Below are 20,086 nucleotides of genomic sequence, written 5' to 3'. Positions count from 1 at the left end.
TAATTAATACGTGAATGAAATTGAGATCGACGCGATTTGAACCGGTACGGAATAATAAGAAATACGTTACAGTTGATTAGAATACGGGCAGTGTGCTTTTGTGGTCGCCGACTTGCTTTCTACTGCGAACCGGTTAAAGTGATGGATGCGCCTAAAAACCTACTTAACGAGCCGATTCTTCCGCAAACGACGGTTACAGTTAATCCGCGCCGCGGACCGCCCGATTTAAAAAGTAATTAGCGTTCTCCGGCTTTTGGTTTTCCACGCAAGAGATTCCGATTTAAAAATGTAGCGGTCTTCAAACTGGCCGGGTTCGTCGACTTCCGACATCATGATTCGGCTCGGGTTGCTTTGTTCAGTGCTCCTCGCGGTCCGTTTGAACCCCGCCGAGTGCGGAAACGTGAAATTGCTGGTGATATTTTTTTTTATTTCGCGATAATGGTTATCGATGCGGGGATTTTCGTTTTTTAGAAGTCTTATTCGTGGCGGAAAGATGAAAACTCGAACCCCGCGCGGTGGCAAGTATCGCACAACCGATTGAAGGAGAGGGATCGCAAAACGTCGCAGATCGAAAGCCCCGCCCAGCCCAGGCGGAAACTGAGATTGAACTCGTCGGATTTGATCTTCGCCCACGGACCGAGAATAAACATCAGCGGGTAAATACCTGGCAACGGGGTCACTGTATTCCGTGTGACAAACCGTTAGCCGACCGGTGAACTTGGCCCCCGAAGTAAAATCGTTAATCAAAACCGACCAAAAGTAACTAAAACTAACCAAAATTAATAAGGACTAGCCGAAAATAAAATTTCAATGCTCGAAGGCACAATTGCCTAATAGCAGCGCCCAAAAAAAAAAAAAACAAAAAAAGGCACCGTTTTTTTGTTAATTTAAAAATTCGGGAGCCAAGTTCACCGACAGGGTTGATTGTTTCGACGCCTTCGAGATGGATACTATACGGCCTGTCTTAAAATTGTTGTTCACTTTATTGTTTGTCTCTACCTATAATCCCGCACATTCTTAACTCTTCTTGGTAGTCAACGACCAAACCACTTCCGTTTACAAAGTTTTTAAACCCTTACCAAAAAAACTTGCTCACACGCCCCACAGCCTCGCCGTGCGACAATTTTGACATTACAAGTTAAATCGATATCGAAAGATTTAAACCGAAAAACAGTGGATTCTGTCAGCGGGCCGACAAGAAACGACTCACAAGATCCACAACCGCAGAATCTACAGTTCTCTTATTTTTTTATTACTGTTCTCTGGTTTGCAAGGAAAGCGCTAAGAGGTCACCAAAAATAATATATAGGTTTTAGTTTTATTAGGTAAATTTTTGAGGAATAAGTCGGACTTGAGTCAGAATTTCCTACTTAGATAAGAATTTCTTCAAAAACATGTCACAATTTCTGCAAAGTAAGTCACATTTTCACTTAGGGGACAGTTCGAATCGAAACATAAGATATAAAGGATGATTCAGTTTTGGATTTTTTATTTCAGAAATTCGGATTTGAAAATTGTGACCTGATTTTGAGAAATTCTTACCTATTTCCCTGAAATTCTGACATATTTCATAAAATATTGCTAATTATTCAGAAATTCTGACTTAAAGTCAATAATCCTGACTTATTTTCCAGAAATTCGGACCTATTTTTCAGAAATTCTGTTTTGTTTTTCAGAAATTCTGACTTGTTTCAAAAAATTCTAACATTTACTTGAAAATTGTAACTTGTTTTTGAGAAATTCTGAGTTATTTCCCGGAAATTCGTACGTCTTTTTCATAAAATATTTCTTATTATTCGGAAATTCCCAAAAATTATTATAAAACTCAACAATTCTGACTTATTTTCCATAAATTGAGATTTATTTTTTCAGAGATTTTGACTTTATTCAGAAAATCTTACCTCACTCAGAAATTCTGATTCGTTCTTCTGAAATTCTGACTTGCTTTTAGAAATTTTTACGTATTTCAAGAAATTCTCACCTATTTGAAAATTCTGATTTTTTTGGAGAAATTCTGACTTATTTTCCGGAAATTTTGATTCATTTTCCATACAACATTTGTTATTATTCAGAAATTTTGACTTAAGCCAAAAATTAGTATCAAACAACAATTCGAACCTATTTCTCAAAAATCCAGACTTGTTTTTTCAGAAATTTTCACTTCATCCAGAAACTCTTACTTAATTCAAGAATTCTGGCTTGTTATTGGAATTTCTAACCAATTTACCTTAAAATTTTGACTTGTTTTTGACGAATCCCGAATGAGACAAAAATTATGATTAAACTCACAAATTGGGACTATTTGCTTGAAAATTCTGACTTGTTTATCAGAAATTCTGACTTATTTCCTAGAAATTTTCTCAGACTAGTTTTTCAGACATTCTGACATATTCACCAGAAATTCTTAGTTATTTCCTATAAATTTTTGTTTTTCAGAAAATATTTCTAGTTTTTCAGAAATTCTGTCGTATTTATCACAAGTCTCGACTTAGCTCAGAAAATGTGAGTTATTTCCTTGAAAATCTTAACGTGAAGTTTTTTTAGAAAATCTTACTTGTTTTTCAGCAATCCTGACGTTTTTACTAGAAATTTTTATTTTTCAAAAATTCTGATCAATTTTTTGAGAAACTCTGACTTTATGTAACCTAGAAATGACTTCTCCAATGCGTGAGTCATCATCTTACTTTCAGCTTTAAACCGGGCGACGTTATCATGGAAACGGTGGTCACCAGTCAGCCGTTGACGTTGGGCGACGACAATTCGACCCACAAGAACGTGGTCGACTGGTTTTTGGGTATCGTCGGCTTACGTCCACCCGATTCGACACCGGAACCCTCCGAACCCCCATCCAACTGCTCCAAATGCTGTGAGTTTCCGAGAAAACATTAAAAATAAAACCGAAAATAAGTAAAAAACGGTCGCAGCGTGCGGCCTCGCTCTGAAACACAGGCGAATCGTCGGGGGGGTCGAGACTCTGATAAACGAGTACCCTTGGATGGTGGCGCTGCTGTACAACAACCGATTCTTTTGCGGCGCTTCCCTCATCAACAATAGATACCTCCTCACCGCCGCTCATTGCGTGAACGGGTACGTAGTTGACCAATTCATCACGTTTAAAAGTTCAACATCGTAATTGTCGCACATCTACAATTGGCGAAACGTCTGCGGGATTCCAGTCGGATGTAGGATTTGCAGGATTCCAGTCGGATGCAGGATTCCAGTCGGAGTTCAACGAGCGAACGGATGATATCCCGGAATATAGTGTCATCATATATATATATATATATATATATATATATATATATATATATATATATATATATATATATATATATATATATATATATATATATATATATATATATATATATATATATATATATATATATATATATATATATATATATATATATATATATATATATATATATATATATATATATATATATATATATATATATATATATATATATATATATATATATATATATATATATATATATATATATATATATATATATATATATATATATATATATATATATATATATATATATATATATATATATATATATATATATATATATATATATATATATATATATATATATATATATATATATATATATATATATATATATATATATATATATATATATATATATATATATATATATATATATATATATATATATATATATATATATATATATATATATATATATATATATATATATATATATATATATATATATATAAAGAGATTCTAACTACTTTACTAATTTTCTAAAAATTCTGACTTATATATCTGAAAATCTGACTTATTTCCCGGAAATTCCAACTTGTTTTTCAGAAAAGATTTTTTATTTTTCAGAAAGTCTTAGCAGAAATATAGCAGTATTTAGCAGAAATTGTAAGTTGTTTTTCAGAAGTTCTGACTTGACTCATAAAGTCTTATTCGTTTTCCATTGATTCTGACTTTATTTTTAAGAAATTCTGGTTTTTTCGGGAACGACTTCATAAAATATTTCTTATAATTCCGAAAATCTGACTTATTTTTTCAGAAATTTTGATTTCTTCTTCACTTATTTCCTAAAAATTTTGACTTTTTTTTTTCGGAAAAGATTTCTGTGTTTTCTGAAATTCTGACATACTTAGCAGAAATACTGACTTATTTTTCAGAAGTTCGGACTTGACTCATAAATTCTGATTCATCGGCCAATTATTCTGACTTGATGTTTATACATTCTGAGTTGTTTTTAGGAAATTCTGACTTTTTTGACTTTTGAATTTTTTTGGGAATGACTTCATAAAATATTTCTCATAATTCAAAAATTCTTACTCAACTGAAAAATTATTCATAAATTATTCATAAATTTTGACCTATTTACCCGAAAATTATGTCTCATTTTTCATTGACATTCACATTTTGTCGTATTTAGTTATGTCTTAAGTCACAAATTCTAACTTATTTTTCAGCAAACCTGTTTTTTTAGAAATTCTGATGCAGTTACCAGAAGTTCTGACTTGTTTTTTGGAACTCCTGACTTCAGATATTCTAACTATTCTAACTTATTTCCCGGAAATTCTGACTTTGTCTTCATAAATTCCGACCTATTTACCTGAAAATTCTGAATTGTTTTTTAGAAATTGTTACTTATTTCCTAGAAATTTGTACCTTTTTTTTTCAGAAAATCTTTCTTGTTTTTCAGACGTTCTAACATATTCATCAAAAACTCTGTCCTTACTCAGAAATTCTGACCTATTGCTATAATTAATTTCAAATAGATTTTTATACATTCTGATTTGTTTTTAAGAAATTCTGACTTTTCCGAATTTTCAATTTTTTTGGGATTAGCTTCCTAAAATATTTCCTATAATTCAAAAATTTTGACTTTTTTTTTCAGAAGTTCTTGCTTAACTGAGAAATTCTGTCCTATTTACCTGAAAATTCTGACTTATTTTTCATTGACATTGACATTTTGACTTATTGACCAGTGTCTTAAGTCAGAAATTCTGACTTAACTCAGAACTTCTGACTTGTTTTTCAGAAAATCTGGTTTTTTATGAATTCTGACGTAGTTACCAGAAGTTCTGACTTATTTTTTAGAACTCCCGACTTATTTCATTTATTCTAACCTATTTCCCGGAAATTCTGACCTGTTTTCATAAATTCTGACCTATTTACCTGAAAATTCTGACTCATTTTTCATTGACATTCACATTTTGATGTATTGACCTAACTCAGAAATTCTGACTTGTTCTGACTGTTATTTAGAAAATCTGACGTAGTTACCACAAGTTCTGACTTGTCTTTCAGAGGTCCTGACAACTCAGATATTCTAACTTATTTACTGGAAATTCTGAATTGTTTGCATAAATTCCGATAAATTTACTAATTTATTTACTCTTAAATTTTAATAATTAATTTTAATTAGTTAAAATATCTCATTCAATGAATTACTTTTAATTTTTAACATTATATTTACACAGATTCTCTGTATAAGTCAAATATTTTTATTTCTTCGCGTCCTTTCAAATATTTTTATTTCTTCGCGTCCTTTTGTACTTTGCACCTTCGAATATTCTACCAAAGTGGATAATACACAATGTTACACATTTTTCCAGACTCACTCACGAATTTTAAAAGTGCAAGTGTCATGGATTGGCCACTGTGCCGTTTGTTTTTTCCAGCATCAACAAGGATAGACTCACGGCCGTGTTTTTGGACCACGACCGGTCGAACTCGTTCGAAACGACAACTTTTTCGAGAAAAATCAAAACCGTGTACCGCCACCGGTCGTACGGGGGCGGCGGCGCCTTCAACAACGACATCGCGCTGTTGAAACTCGACGAAGAAGTCGCGATGACTGGCGTCATGCGCCCCGTATGTTTACCGCCTACCGGCAAGAGCTTTACCGGCCACAATGGTAATTTTTCAAAATTTCGATAGCTTCGTGCGGGAAAAAAATCAAAAACAACGGATCGATACGACGCAATCGTGACGTCAATGGTCCCTAGTTACTTTCAAAAAATCGTTGGACTACGCGCTTGGCAACGAAACTTATATTTTTTGCCTGCTTGTCTGTTCTCTGTTCTCTGTAGACCGGGTATTAATTCGTTATAACTTTCAAACGGTTTTGCACACGGCCTTCAGATTTCCCTACATTTAGGTCCATAAGCCAATAAAAAATCGTCCCTACCCGACACCGGCGGCCATCTTTTCTTTTTTTTCGATTTTCGACTGTTTTTTGGACGTCGCTGTGAAACACGAGAAGTGTCTGAAATTTGAAGTTATCGACTGCAAATTTGGCAAACACATAACGTGTGGTGTAAACGTTTATTTTTGATAAATTGCAAAAATGTACAGGGCGTACCCGGTATTCACAGAAAACTAAAAATTTGGTTCTCCTCATAAAGATAATTGACTGTGACTAGAAGGCTGTGTTTCCGTTGTCAGAGAGACAGCAGAAACTTTTGTGTTAAAGGTTTTCACGTATTGTACACGGCGTTCGGGATATTCTGTGCTATACGTGTCAAAATTGCAGCTAAAACTAGGAAAATCCGGTAATATAACTTTTGTTTCAAGCATTTTTTCAATTATGTACAAGATTTTTTAATTATGGGCAAAAATATAAAAGAAAAAAATGTTTTCTCGTATTTTTTTGTGTCTGTCTGTTCTCCGTAGATCGAACACATTTATGGCCATAACTTTCGAACGGATTAAGGTAGGAGGTTGAAATTTTGATTCCTTCATAACCATCAGCACGATATTTGTAATGATGGCCGCGATTGGAACTTGGCGTCCATCTTTTTTTTTCGATTTTCGACTGTTTTTTGGACACTACCTGTAAAAGTTGCTCGCGATGGGATGGGATGGGTATTTTTCAAAATTCGAAAAAACGTTTTTTCTTCAAAACCGCTCTGTCTATCGGAAAATTAATTAGTACGAAATACGCCCGAGATCCGTAGCTAAAACTTCCGTGGAGGGTAATTTTTTCGATATTGTACAGGGTGTGTCGGTTATTCGCGAGAAACTAAAACCCGCCATTTTTGGAGTGCAAGCATTGGCGTTATCTAAAAAACGATCTACGATTTTTGTAATCACCATTTTCGTCCATCGTACAGGGCGGCCGAATTTATATTATTTCCAGGGGTGGCGGTGGGGTGGGGCGCGACCTCGCAGCACGGCCAGGTGTCCACGAAGCTGCGGGAGGTCACGGTGCCGATCATGTCGAATCAGGACTGCAGGAAGACAGCGTACGCCGCCAGGATCACGGACAATATGATGTGCGCGGGATTCCCGGACGGGAGAAAGGACTCCTGCCAGGGCGACAGCGGCGGACCACTGCACGTGGTCAACGGGAAAACTCACGAGATCGTAGGTGGGTAAAGTCTTTTCATTGATATAAGAAAGCGACCAATTGCTTTTGAATGGGGTTATCCAAGGGTGGACATTAAAATTATTAAAGTTTCGGAATTTAAATTCAGGTAAAATCGTGGTCCGTAATAGAAAATAATTTTATATCTACCTGTGTTTAATATTCCTTGGTTTGGTATACTACTTAGTTTAATTTTATTAGTAATCATACTTATTTCGTGTGTAATACGGCGTGTGTTGAATCGTGTGCGAATTATTCAGAAATATGTGCGAGTCTAGTGTATGTCCGTAATTGTGTTTCATCGACAACGCGTAGGGATCGTGTCGTGGGGTGAGGGTTGCGCCCAACCCAACTACCCGGGAGTGTACACCAGGGTCAACAGGTACATTTCCTGGATCAAAAGCAACACCAAAGACGCTTGCTACTGTTAGTTTTAATAAATTATGTACGTCCGTAACGGAGGTGTTTTTCTACAAGCCCCACTTTCCTCTATGTCGACCGCCTACGACTCCAGCAGCCAATAGGTGAGCATGTCGCCCTTCCCCTAAAACAACAACCAGTGAATCGGGAACCTTGGGGAATCCTAAACCACGCCCACCTTGACGGCGATGTTGCCTCTAGTCTTGACGTTGTACTTGTTCTCCGGCAGCAGTTTTCTCGAACGGTCGGAGATCTGGATTCGTCCGGGCTTGGCAAAAACGATAAACCCATCAAATCAATGCGGCAGATGTATCGCCACCCAGCATCGAGCGCATTCTATGCAGGGTTGCCAAATTGTAGACATTTCCACGCCTGAATCGCTAAGATGTTTCCGTTGTTTTCCATGAATGATTAATAATAATAATAATAATAATAATAATAATAATAATAATAAACTGTCTTTATTGAAAATCAAATTATTACAATATAAGCAACAATAAAAGAGTGGCAACATTTGCAATTTGCGCCCTTCCATGTAACCACAAGAACAACAGCACCAGCACCATAATTGTCAACAAAATATGTATAATATAACAAAACGCAGATGTTAGTATTTGGAACTAAAAGGGAAGATATTGTAAAAAAACGCCTCTTTTAAGATTACACTAACCGATGAGATTATCTCTCCTTCAGACTGGTGTAAAAATTTAGGATTGTGGTTCGACGGGGACCCGCGGTTTTCTAAGCATGTTGGCTTGGTGTTAGAAAAATCCTTGAGGACGTCGCATATTCACAAACATTTTCTCAGTAAAGAAGTCAAACTTAAACTCTGTGATATGTTAGTTTTATCCCATGTCGCTTATTGCAGTATTGTCTATTGGGGAGCTATACTTAATCAAGATAAGGATAGACTCCAACGACTTCAGAATGCTTGTATCTATGCGTCTATTTCCGGTACTTCCAGTCGCAATCTCAATCATCTCGGATTAAAAAATTATAAACCGAAAGCAACTGCAAAGCGATTGCTTAGATACTCCCTCTTGACGATCCTCTACGTGAAGGGAAACTCGGAAATGATCAGTCGAATAACAAACCAAAGCTAAGATTGGATTCAGGTCCCAGGCGACATTAAGGCACATAGTCTCGAGAACAAAGGCATCATCAAAATCGCATCAAATAGTCAATTCAACTGCATCGGTAAAAGAGAAAACTTAAGAAATCTGTATTCATTACAAACAATGGAAACATCCTTAGGATTATAAGCGTTAAATATCTGCAATCTGGCAACGCTTAATAGAGTGCAGTAGTGTTTTAGTCTAGGATATAAGCGTCGTGTATCTAGCCTAGTATATCTACTGAGTCATTGTCTACCTCCATCAAGCGAACTCACCACACTGCTCGACTGCATCCTGGACGCCGTGTTAACGGTGTCGCCGAAGAAGCAGTACCTGGGTACTTTGATTCCAACGATGCCGGCTACCGTAGGCCCCGAATGCATTCCTGATGAAAATGTACTTAATGAAATTCGACTAATATCTGGTAGAGATGGCAAATTCCTCGGGCAAATTATTTGCTCTGATCGGAGAACCAAATAGAACGAAATGGAAGTACCTATTTTGATCTCCACCGGGTGCTCACCAGAACCACCTATCTCCCTCACGCACTTCAGGATGTTGATGGCGACGTCGGCCACGTTCTCCGCGTGGTTTTCGTTCTTTTCCGGAGCCCCGCCCACCGCCATGTACACCTGGCCCACGGTCTCGACCTGTCAAAAAAGTTAAGTCCCCTAGCTGGCGATTTCCTCCAAAAATTTCGAAAAAAAAGTAGTTTTTCGGGGGCCGCCTTCACTCCGACATCCCTGACTTAGCATGCTGTTATATTAACACTTATTACCATGCAGTGAAGAGAAAAAATCAAGAAATAAAATTTGAGATCGTAAGGATCATTTTTATTTTAATAGAAATCAGTGGCGTACCATCTGCCAAAATAGACATAGGAAAATTTCATACGCCCGCCACTGGTGTATTTTAAAAAAATGTGGTACATGCCTCATGATACATAATACATGTGTGCCAAATTTCATTAAGGTATCTAAAGTGGTATAGGAGAAATTGAAAAAAGATATATTTTTGAAAACTTTACCACACTGTAACTCAAAAGTTTAACCGTTTTCGACATATGTTCATACGAAGTTTTCTTTTTTAAATTGGATTCGAAAATCCTTTAATTACATTCCATTAGAAAACACCCCATATTGAATGTAGTTTTTACATAAAATACAGGTTTCTGGAACTGTTATCAAGTAAACAACATACTGACAAACAAAATCCACTTGGATTTCTATAAGATTATCAGTTTCTTCACATCCAACCATTGGAGGTTAATTAATCGTAAAATTATTAACTGACAGATAACCCTAAACCAAAAAGTAAGTTTCTTCTTCTTTTTTACTTCTACGACCACGACTACCAGGCCAAAATGTAAGGTTATGCTGTCACTTCTTCGTCCTTTATTTGGACTTGCTACATTACAACATATTGTTTCGCAGATTGACACTCGCATAAGCGACCACACAGTGCACTAGCTTCTAGCACTAGCACTAGAACTCCGACATTGAAAATAATCACAAGTAAAACTTTTCCCCAGGCTTTTTTTTTGTCTACTTTTTCTTCTAGATCAAAGCCACTTTAGCAACTGGTGTGGACCTGCAGGGATTTTTCTTCAATTTTCTAGACCTGAAGGAATCCAAACTGACTAATTTTTATCCAATATCGGTAAAGATTCACAATAAACCATATGGTTGCGTTTGAGTGTAATTTAAGGTTAACGTTAGCGGTAAATAGTACTCAGTAAGTAAAATCAACCAGTGCTGATACTATAGAGTTGGTCTGAGCATATAAAAGTTGAAGTTGTTGATGTAAATGTAATCCTAAATACAAAGAGTAATTTTCATCATCTGCATCATCTTAATCTAAAAACACTTTTTTTTTTTTCGACCAAAACTTATAATTTCACCAATACCAAAAAATCTACTCCGCCCACCTTATATACATCGTGCTTGTCCATAAGAGCGTCAAATCTGGAGAATACGGTGTTCATAGTAGTCACCACCTGCATAGTTTCCCGCACCGTCTCGGAAGTCAAACCGACCAGTTCACAAAACAAAATGCTGACCATCTCGAACGATTCGCAAGTGTCCAACGCAGAGGAGCCGCCCCTGAGGCGGTCGGCGATGGGCTTGGGAATCATGGAATAGAGGAGATCGTCGCCGCGCTTTTTCCACGTGTCCAGTAGCACGTAGCTCTTCTCCAGCTCTTCGGCCTTTTGCTCGGCCTTGTCGAACGTCATTTGGAGCCTGAAAACCGCCCTGTAGGGACTCTACGTGGAGCGCGCTGACTTACTTGGAGTTGTGCTGCCAGCCGGCCAGCACCATCTCCTTGCTGAGGCCGTGAAAGTTGAGGTCGTTGAGGAATAACGCGTGTGAGGTCAGCTCGTCGATGTCGTTTATGCTGGAAAGGGAAAAAAGGGAAAAGCGCCATTTTGAACATTAGAATTTGATCGAGAACGATTAGAACATATTTACATGCAGATAAAAGAAGTTGTAAAATGGAATTTTTAATATTAAAATATTATTTCATTTATTAGATTACAGTTTGTGTTAAACAAAACAAAATGTTTAACCAAACAGGAAAAAAATTGTTTTCAACGAAAATAGTTATTAGTCGTCTGGTAAACTGACTCTAACTAACTAACCTAGAAATTGTCAAATGTCTGTGCTATATTTAAGTGTACATAGAATAGCGTATAAGGTATAGAAAGATAAAAAAAATGGAAAATTTAATTTTTTAAACTAAAATCTTATCTAAAAAAGTATCACGTAACAAAACTACAGAGGTCCTTAATGAGACTCGTGATGATAATCGCCCTATGTTAAACCACATAATTTTCAGTGATTATAGTTTGTTTAACACAGAACAGAAATCAGTAGGTTAGATGTCTTACCAAACTGGAAAAATTAAATATTCAAAGGTTTTTATTTGTAAACAATAAACCTAACCCAACAAAAAAGTTATTTGTCATCTGACTCTGTTAAGGCAGAAAATAGATTTTTTTAAATGAAAACATTATTTAAAAAAATATCACATAACAAAACTACAGATGTCATTTATGAGTCTCATGATGATATTCGTTCTATGTTACACCAGACACGAGAAATCTATCTATTTTGAAAAGGTTTTTATACGCAAAGCACAATAATTTTCAGTAGAATATAGTTTGTTTTACACAGTAAACAAATTAGTAGGTTAGGTGTTCAACCAAATAGGAAAATTAAATTTTATACGGTTTTCATTCTTATACAATAAACCTAACCTAAGGAACACGTTATTCGTCATCTAGTAAACTGACTCTGTTAAGACATAACCTAAAAATTGTCAAACGTCTATACATTGTGATATAAATGTAAATAGAAAAGGGTCTAAGTAAGTAAGTGACTTTATAATAAAAAAATGGAAAAAAGATCTTTTTAAATTAAAATATTATCTAAGAAAATATCACATGGCAAAACTGCAGAAGTCACTTATGAGTCTAATGAAGATAATCTTCCTATGTTAGATCAAACACAAAGCAAGTCCTTTCGTAGGTTTTTATATACAATGTATCATAATTTTAGTAGATTATAGCTGGTTTTACACAGAACACAGATTAGAAGGTTAAGTGTCTCACCAAACGAGAAAAATTAAATATTCAAAGATTTTAATTTGTAAACAATAAACCTAATCCAATAAAAAAGTTATTTGTCACCTGGTAAACTGGCTCTTTCAAGACATAACCTAAGAATTATCGAACGTCTACACTCTGTGATTTAAAATTAAATAGAAAATGGTGTTATTAGGTAAATGACGATGCATTTAGATAAAGAAAATGGAATATAGAATTTTTTAAATTAAAATATTACCGAAAAAAATATCACACAACAAAACTACAGAAGTCACTTATGGCTCTCCTGAAGATAATCGTCCCATGTTGGACCAAACACGAAAAATACGTTTTCAAAGGTTTTTAAACATATAGCATCATAATTTTCAGTAGATTATAGTTTGTTTTGCACAAGACAAAAATTAGTAGGGTGCAACCAAACAGAAAAAAATCATTTTTAAAGCTTTTTGTTTGTAACCAATCAACCTAACCTAACAAAAAGTCATTTGTCATCTGGTAAACTGACTGTGTTAAGACATAACCTAAGAATTGTCAAACGTCGAAGTTTCATAAAAACCAGTCAACTCTGTCCATTCTATTTAGCAAATGAAGTTTTCGATGTTCTTGTGGAAACCATTGAATATTATTTAACTAATATCGGCAATACTCAGAACACTTACATGGGGCTGCAGAGGAACACCACGCGTTCGATGTCTGCGATGTACTTCATTTGGCCCTTCAGCAGCAGAAAGTGCTTGGTTTCGGCGTCCTTCTTGTGAGCCTCGCCGTTCTTGGAGCTCTGGTGCAGCAGCCCGAAGTCGTGATAGCCCCGGCTACACTCCAGCTCGAACAGCACCTTCTGCAGGGTCTTGATCTGGCCCCAAAAACGATTCGAGTTGTAAATACATAGCTCGTTTGATTCCGATTTGCCCAATCCGGAGATAAAGACATTTAAATGAAAACTCATATTTAGGAGGTAACGTAACACCTCTAACCTAGAGAAATTCTGCAAAAATCGCATTTTCTTGCTCGCTATTGCGTCCTAGCCCGCTATTTCAGTAAAAATCTCCAAATCAGCAAAAAGAAGAAATGATAAAATTCGTTACCTTGTCAGATTTCGTGATGATATTTCATTCGGAAAAGTGTTAAATCTGACAACACTGCTTTAGGCAATTTTTGATTCTGCACGTTTAGAATTCATTCATTCATCATTCCAGCTTCGTATGCTATAACTTAACTTTTATCAGGAGTCCATTATCAAGCTGTAGCAAAATTTCAGATTTTTACATAAAACAGTAAATTTTTCACGAAAAAATATGCTTGGTTCTTGCAATGTTTTGATGTTCTATATAGATAGTATTCACTCATATTTATTTGTTCTCCATACTTCTAATAGGGCCGGTATGATGCCGATATCAAAGTCACGTTCTAAACCTTCCGTGACACCGTTGCCAAGTTTAAAATTTAGCGAAATATCTTGAGAAAAATAGTAAAAATATTTGTAATCTTTTGTCCACTAAGAATGACTGACCATTTTGATCTAAATAAGACCGATTTTCTCAAATTTACCCAAAAGTCAAAAACTACGCGAACAACGACGGGTGACGTCATTTTCCGACGTTTCCATGCTTACGTTTTTCCACGTGAACGCGATACCCTTGGGCCGTCTCAGCCTGAAGTACTTGGTGACAGGAGTCTTGATGCATTTGGTGTTGTGGTTCCATATGATGCCGTAGTTGTCGCCGGCGGTCACGATCTCCATCTCGCGGTTCAGGATGATGCAGAAGGGGAAGAGTTGCACGAAAAGATCGGAAGAGAACGTCCCGAGCTTGGCTAGACGGTCGGCGGTCTCCTTCGACCGCTCATTTTGCACCTGAAACCAGTTTGGAACCAGTTCGTCGGATGTTGATAACCCAAACCACCTGAGTGGCGTCACTCAATTCCATCCTCAAATTCAACTACTTACGTACAGCTTGTTGTTGAAGTCCAACCTCAAGGTGGTGGTGAAAATGGACCTCGTGTCGCTGGTCGAGTTTTTCTTTTCGACGATTTTACAGGAGAGCTTCAGCATGAAAAAGTCCCTGGCCGTCTGCTCCAAGATCCCTGCAGAGTAGCATTCGGGGTGAGGTCTTTCTTTTATCGGTCTCTTTTTAGTTCGCATCATAAAATGTAACAATACGAACTCTGAGGCAGATGATCAGATCATTATGGCACATAGGCGATGACATACAACAAATGGGGTCTAAAAGTAAAGTGGAACTTTTGACTGCGTGATTCGAGATTGAAAAACGGCACCTTCTAAGACCAAAACAATCACAAAAACGAGAGAAGCCTCTAATATATAAATCCATCATAAAAAGCATGGTCCCATATAGTTGAGAAGTTTGGCAACTGGAAGGAAAGGTCATAAGGTCACTGGAGGTGATCAAAACCAATCAAAACATGGACGCGCCTTGCTAAAAAAATACTCAGCGGGAAGAATGCAGAAGAAGACCACGAAGGAGTTGAAGAGAAGCGAGATCGGACAGAGACGACTTGAAAATGACCTGACAGGGATGGACGGGGATTGAAGAAATTACTTTTTTTTTACCTATCAAGTACTGCACGTAGTCGTTGCGGCTGCTCCTGTAGACCAGGATGCAGCCATACTCGTCCACGTGGGTCACGTGCATGGATGGACTCTTCATCCGCGGATACGTGAAGGAAAACTGAGCGTGTATGTTGTCGACGCTTTCCAAAAACTCGGTGAAAAATCTGCCGGTCGCCTTGATCGTCACGTCGTAGCTGGGAAATTAATTAATTAATCAACTGATTATTTATTAATGAATTTAACCAAAGGTGCTCTGGATCTTATTGAGGAATGGTGCACATCCAGATCCTTGAAGGTTAACCCCAACAAGACTGAGATGGTGCTCTTCACAAAGAGGAGAAAGTTCACGCTTGTACTTCCTTGTATATCCAACACAGTATTAAGTTTCTCCAGAGTGCGTTACTTAGGCGTCAACTGGAACACACACATCAGTAGACAGGGTCAGAAGCATTAAACAGAGTCTATAGACTTGCGATGCTGGGTATACCAGGAGCTATGAAAACCTACGCCCACTAGCTATGGAAGCTATACTTAATGTTAAGCCCCCATATCTATATGCTAAAGCCCCGGCTTGATGCTGCACTTTAATGGCTTTTGGAGGAAGGCGGTTTATGGACATGCAGAAATATTTAGGGACAAGGATCTGGAGCAGTGAACGAGAGGACAAATAGGCAAGCAAAAAATGGAGCTTGTCACACAAGTACACCTGTCCTACCTCAGTGCCCACTAGGCCAGAGATCTAGCAATAGATTTCTCGATATGTGGTTTGAAGCTGAAGATATGAGATACTCTAAAGCCCTATTTCAGGGACCGTCCAGGATTCTTGCTTAAAGTCTTATCGGGCTGGACACTGGTAAACAAGAAAGCATCTTTGGAACATCGGCATTATACAAGATGTATTCTGTGCAAGATGCAACACAGCGGATGAAACTCCTCTGCATGAACTTGTCGACTGTGAACCACTCGGCGAACTCCGAAAGAAATTCTGGGAATGGACACAGGAAATAGTACCAACATTCTGGAAGTGGGTGTTGGAGGGCTGATTCGCTATGACTCGGCAGTCGGTCTCCTCCACACTCCTCACGAATTGTCCTTCACAGCGCGCGATCACAATGGGACAATAAACTTAGCGCCCGTCTCAAATGAATTCAAATTCCAAACTTATTATTAAATAAATTATTAATTAAAATTTCATTTAATTATAATATAATTAATTTAAGTATTTATTTCATAATTTCAGCGAATAATAATAATCGACGAAATTAAATAATTAAATGATTGATTTTATTGTCAATTAATTTAATTAATTGAATTATTAATTAATCAATTCACTTAATTTACTTAATTAACGATCAAATAGTGTAATTAAAATAACCAAAAGTTAATTAATAATTTTAACTAATCTTATTACGAAGAAGAAAATATTGAATTTAGATTTAAAACAAACGCAAAGTCTCAGAAAATTAATGGAATTGGTTGGTCTGTTGGCTGAAAGATGTTATTTTTGTCTTGGAGTATAGAAAAGAACGTTGAAAGTTTTCTTAAAATTTTATTGCGACGCGCTTCTATTCTAAGATCGCAAAAGGCCCTTCTAGAAGTTTAATTGCGAATTTGGATGCATTTCTGGTGTGTAACTTATACGAATTTTGACATAATTTACACCCAAGGAGCCCTTGTAAAATTTTTCGAAAAAATATTTATATACTATCTTAACGCCCGGTATATTGAGCGCGCTTAGCGAATTTGTTTCGTCCTTTCGCTGAAAAAATATTTGGGAAACTTATCGAGATCGAATAGTCTTTGGTACTTAATTTTTTTTTAAATCCTCTCAGGTATAAATAATTTTAATCTATTCAGTGCATACACTCGAAAAAGTCGTAATCTTTTGTCTAGTATAAATCTATATTATGAATAAAATTAAACAATCTGATCTGGGGAAGTAAGTTTAAGACTACTGCCAGATACCATAGAAGCAGTGCAGTGCAATACGTGCAGCGCCATCTACGTTTGAAAGGGCGAACCATCATCAAGTGAAATTAAAACAGAGACGAGCCGCGCAAGACCACCGTTAGAGAGCGCTGCAATAAGCTTGTGCGTATGCGTGAGTCATTCATATTCCTATTATTAATAAAAACTGTTGAGAAAAATCGATCATCAACAACGCCGTACTACTAAAATTCCTTACAATGTAATATAAAGAATCCAGTCCGATTTAGAATGAACCGGAAGTTTTCGTAGTGGTTAGGTAAAGAAAATCACTTAAAAGTGATTTTGTTAAAAACGAGGACTTTAGCAGTGGTGAAAGAAAAAATAGTTGCAGATTTCGATTAGGATTAGATTATTTGTCGAGGTTTGTGATCATGTTTACCTTAATTTATACTAAACATTTGTTAATACCAACGATGAAACGTATCGTTTTTTTGAAATTACCATGGCGTCATCGTCATAACCAGTGTATCTTTCGTTTGTTCCTCGACCGATTAGTACCGTGCATTCAATTAATCTCGACACATTTTAATTGGCTGCGACATTCTTGTTTTTAGAGAGTTTTACGAAATTTAAATGCATTAAATTTGTATTCTTTCAAAACTGACTTATTGATCCCCGAGAAATACCTGTCTCTTCATATACTCTAGTAATAGAGGAAACTGGATGTGCTTCATAGAATCCTAATATGTTTGCCTTGTTTTCTTCATTTAAAACATTATGATTCCGGCATACCTTTTCAGCATTTAATACGCTATCGGTTTCTGCAAATGTCTTTGCCAGCCTTGGAAATCACTCCTTTCATTTTAACAATAATGACTTGCACAATAGTTCAACCATCAACGTCGTTTACTAATATGTCAAACAAAAAGATATTTTTATTTGTCAGTCAATTTATCGAGAAATTTCCTATTTTTGTCGAATTGTCAAAAATGAGTGGACTAAAATATAATATGTGTGTAGTATACAGGGTCATCCATTTAAAAAAATATGATGTAGACTTATACGTCAGAAAATTAATATTGTTTTGTTTCACACCTGGAAAAAAATTGGCTACTAACCCTACATTTTGTTCTTTTGTTTTGATATCTCTAAAAACAAAAAAGTTTCAGCCAATTTAAATGTTATCAAGATATGAGGCTAGAGCCAAAATTTTACGGCCTGACATAGATGCAGCTCTAGTATCACGATAAAGCTTTGTCTTCTTTAAAAAAAAAAATTAAAGTCTTGAGTCCCAAATAACTAAACTAAAACTAAAACTAAAAAAAAAATAATAAATAACCCAAATTGAGCATAGAGCAGTCATAAAGTTTTTGACGAAAGAAGGGTTAGCACCTAAAATTATTTAAAAAAAGGCTGGATGGTGTGTACGGCCAAAGTTCTCCTTCGTATTCTGTAGTAAAAGAATGGGCAAAATGTTTTCGAATGGGGCAGGAGTCCCTTGAAGATGATTCAAGAACTGTTCGACCAGTCGTAACGGAAGATATTGTTGCGATTGTGGAAGAGGTGGTATTGAGTGATCGACGTTTAAAGGTCAAGGTAATCTCAGAAATTACTAAGCTTTCTGATACAAGTGTTCGTCGAATCCTGCATGATCATTGCAGATATGCGTAAGGTTAGTACAAGATGGGCTCCTAAACACATTTCGGCTATTCAAAAACAACGCAGTGTCGAGTGTGCGCGGTCTGTGGGTCGGAACCGAAGCCTGCGATAGAAATTATTTTGACTGGAGATGAAACTATGGTTCTCTATTATGACCCTCTAAGCACCTCCAAGAAAATTCAGGGTCTGCCAGTCAACAAAAAACGTGATGGCCGCGATCTTTTGGGATTGTGAAGGAATTCTTTTGATAGATTTTAAAGAAACTAATACCACTGTCAACGGTAAATATTACGCAACATTATTACATAAATTGCGAGACTGCATACGTGTAAAACGTCGAGGAAAACTGACCAGAGGCACGATAATGCACCTGTCCATACTGCTGGTGTTGCACAAGCTGCCATTTTAGGGTGTGGGTTCCAACAGATAGATCATCCTCCCTATAGTCCAGATATGGCTCCCAGCGACTATTATTTGTTCGGATATTTGAAAAAGGACTTACGTGGACGGCGGTTTAACGACGAAGTTGAGTTAAAAGAGGCTGTTTTAGCTCAATTTGCAGACAAACCAAAAGAATATTTTTTTGAAAGGGATTGAGTGTTTAAGAAAGAGATGTAATAAGTGTATTGGAGTTGAGGGGGATTATAATGAAAAATAATAAAAAAATTGTTACTCTACTTTGTTTCTTTCATATTCAGGCCGGGAAATTTTGGCGCTGCCCTCGTACATTCGTTAAATTCTACGATTCTACAACACCGAGCTGCGTTTTACCCGAATCTCGTCAAGAACCTGATGAAGCACTTGCCGAAGAAATTCAAAAATTTATCCAGAGAACCGCCGGTTACTTGGGAACCCGCACGGGCGAGCTGCAGCACCAAATCGTCTGGGTATATCTGGTGGGTGTTGAACACCGCGTGTTTACAGTTCGCTTTAGCCACTATCTCTTTCCAAATCTCTTCGCCGTACTCCAGCTGGAAGCGTAAAACGTGCCGTCGCGACAAACGAAAAAGAAGAAAACGCGAACCCACCTGGAGAAAGTGCTGGATAGATTCTAGCAACATCCCATACATGTCGATCGTGGGGTCTATGGTACGTAACTGATGTCGAATTGTCGATCATAGAGTTTCGTTTAAGCTCCTGACCTCCCCCCAAACCCCATTACGGATATTCGAAACCTTTCGAAAGCCATTCGAGTGACGGACCGCTTTAATTAAAGTGTTTAATGAGAAAGGCATTGTTCGAAAACGATGACCATTGTCCGCTGACACGCGAGACGGACGTTCAAAGTAAACGGACGGGTCAATATGGCGGGGTATGAATTTTATTTATCGCCCATCGCAGTTTCGAAAGTAGACGTTTTTTTTTTTTAGTGAGAACGAAGCTCAAGCGTACATCGGGGACAGCGGGG

The 20,086-nt window shown here is 36.8% G+C and overlaps 2 protein-coding genes across 2 annotated transcripts; one reads left to right on the top strand and one right to left on the bottom strand.

Annotated features, from left to right (window-relative positions):
- The first annotated feature begins 273 nt into the window (after positions 1–273).
- LOC132700484 (trypsin-1-like) lies at positions 274–7,832 on the top strand. Its single transcript, XM_060667840.1, has 7 exons — positions 274–412; positions 472–656; positions 2,691–2,866; positions 2,925–3,087; positions 5,695–5,930; positions 7,155–7,385; positions 7,698–7,832. The coding sequence occupies exons 1-7, from the start codon at positions 332–334 to the stop codon at positions 7,811–7,813; spliced, it is 1,188 nt and encodes a 395-aa protein (XP_060523823.1). The 5' UTR covers positions 274–331; the 3' UTR covers positions 7,814–7,832.
- On the bottom strand, positions 7,796–19,748 carry LOC132700489 (soluble guanylate cyclase 89Da-like). The gene is made up of 12 exons (XM_060667845.1): positions 19,707–19,748; positions 19,450–19,649; positions 15,091–15,284; positions 14,467–14,603; positions 14,134–14,373; positions 13,181–13,374; positions 11,204–11,311; positions 10,845–11,157; positions 9,414–9,567; positions 9,193–9,302; positions 7,981–8,070; positions 7,796–7,926 (listed from the first exon to the last, which is right to left on the bottom strand). Exons 1-12 carry the CDS (start codon positions 19,746–19,748, stop codon positions 7,885–7,887), a joined length of 1,824 nt encoding a protein of 607 aa, XP_060523828.1. The 3' UTR covers positions 7,796–7,884.
- Positions 19,749–20,086: the final 338 nt, after the last annotated feature.

The sequence above is a fragment of the Cylas formicarius genome, unplaced genomic scaffold (genome assembly GCF_029955315.1).
Source record: "Cylas formicarius isolate icCylForm1 unplaced genomic scaffold, icCylForm1.1 PGA_scaffold_4__25_contigs__length_36172078, whole genome shotgun sequence".
NCBI lineage: Eukaryota > Metazoa > Arthropoda > Insecta > Coleoptera > Brentidae > Cylas > Cylas formicarius.
Note: the sequence above shows the minus strand (reverse complement) of the source record. Positions and strands in the feature narration are given on the sequence as shown.

Excerpts from the sequence above, each read along its gene's own strand:
- LOC132700484 (XM_060667840.1), top strand. The coding sequence starts at position 332 with ATGATTCGGCTCGGGTTGCTTTGTTCAGTGCTCCTCGCGGTCCGTTTG. Across the intron at positions 3,088-5,694 it reads GCCGCTCATTGCGTGAACGG|CATCAACAAGGATAGACTCA; the intron begins GTACGTAGTTGA and ends TGTTTTTTCCAG. Across the intron at positions 7,386-7,697 it reads GAAAACTCACGAGATCGTAG|GGATCGTGTCGTGGGGTGAG; the intron begins GTGGGTAAAGTC and ends GACAACGCGTAG.
- LOC132700489 (XM_060667845.1), bottom strand. The coding sequence starts at position 19,748 with ATGTATGGGATGTTGCTAGAATCTATCCAGCACTTTCTCCAG. Across the intron at positions 19,650-19,706 it reads CTATCCAGCACTTTCTCCAG|CTGGAGTACGGCGAAGAGAT; the intron begins GTGGGTTCGCGT and ends TTACGCTTCCAG. Across the intron at positions 11,312-13,180 it reads GTGTTCCTCTGCAGCCCCAT|CATAAACGACATCGACGAGC; the intron begins GTAAGTGTTCTG and ends TTCCCTTTCCAG.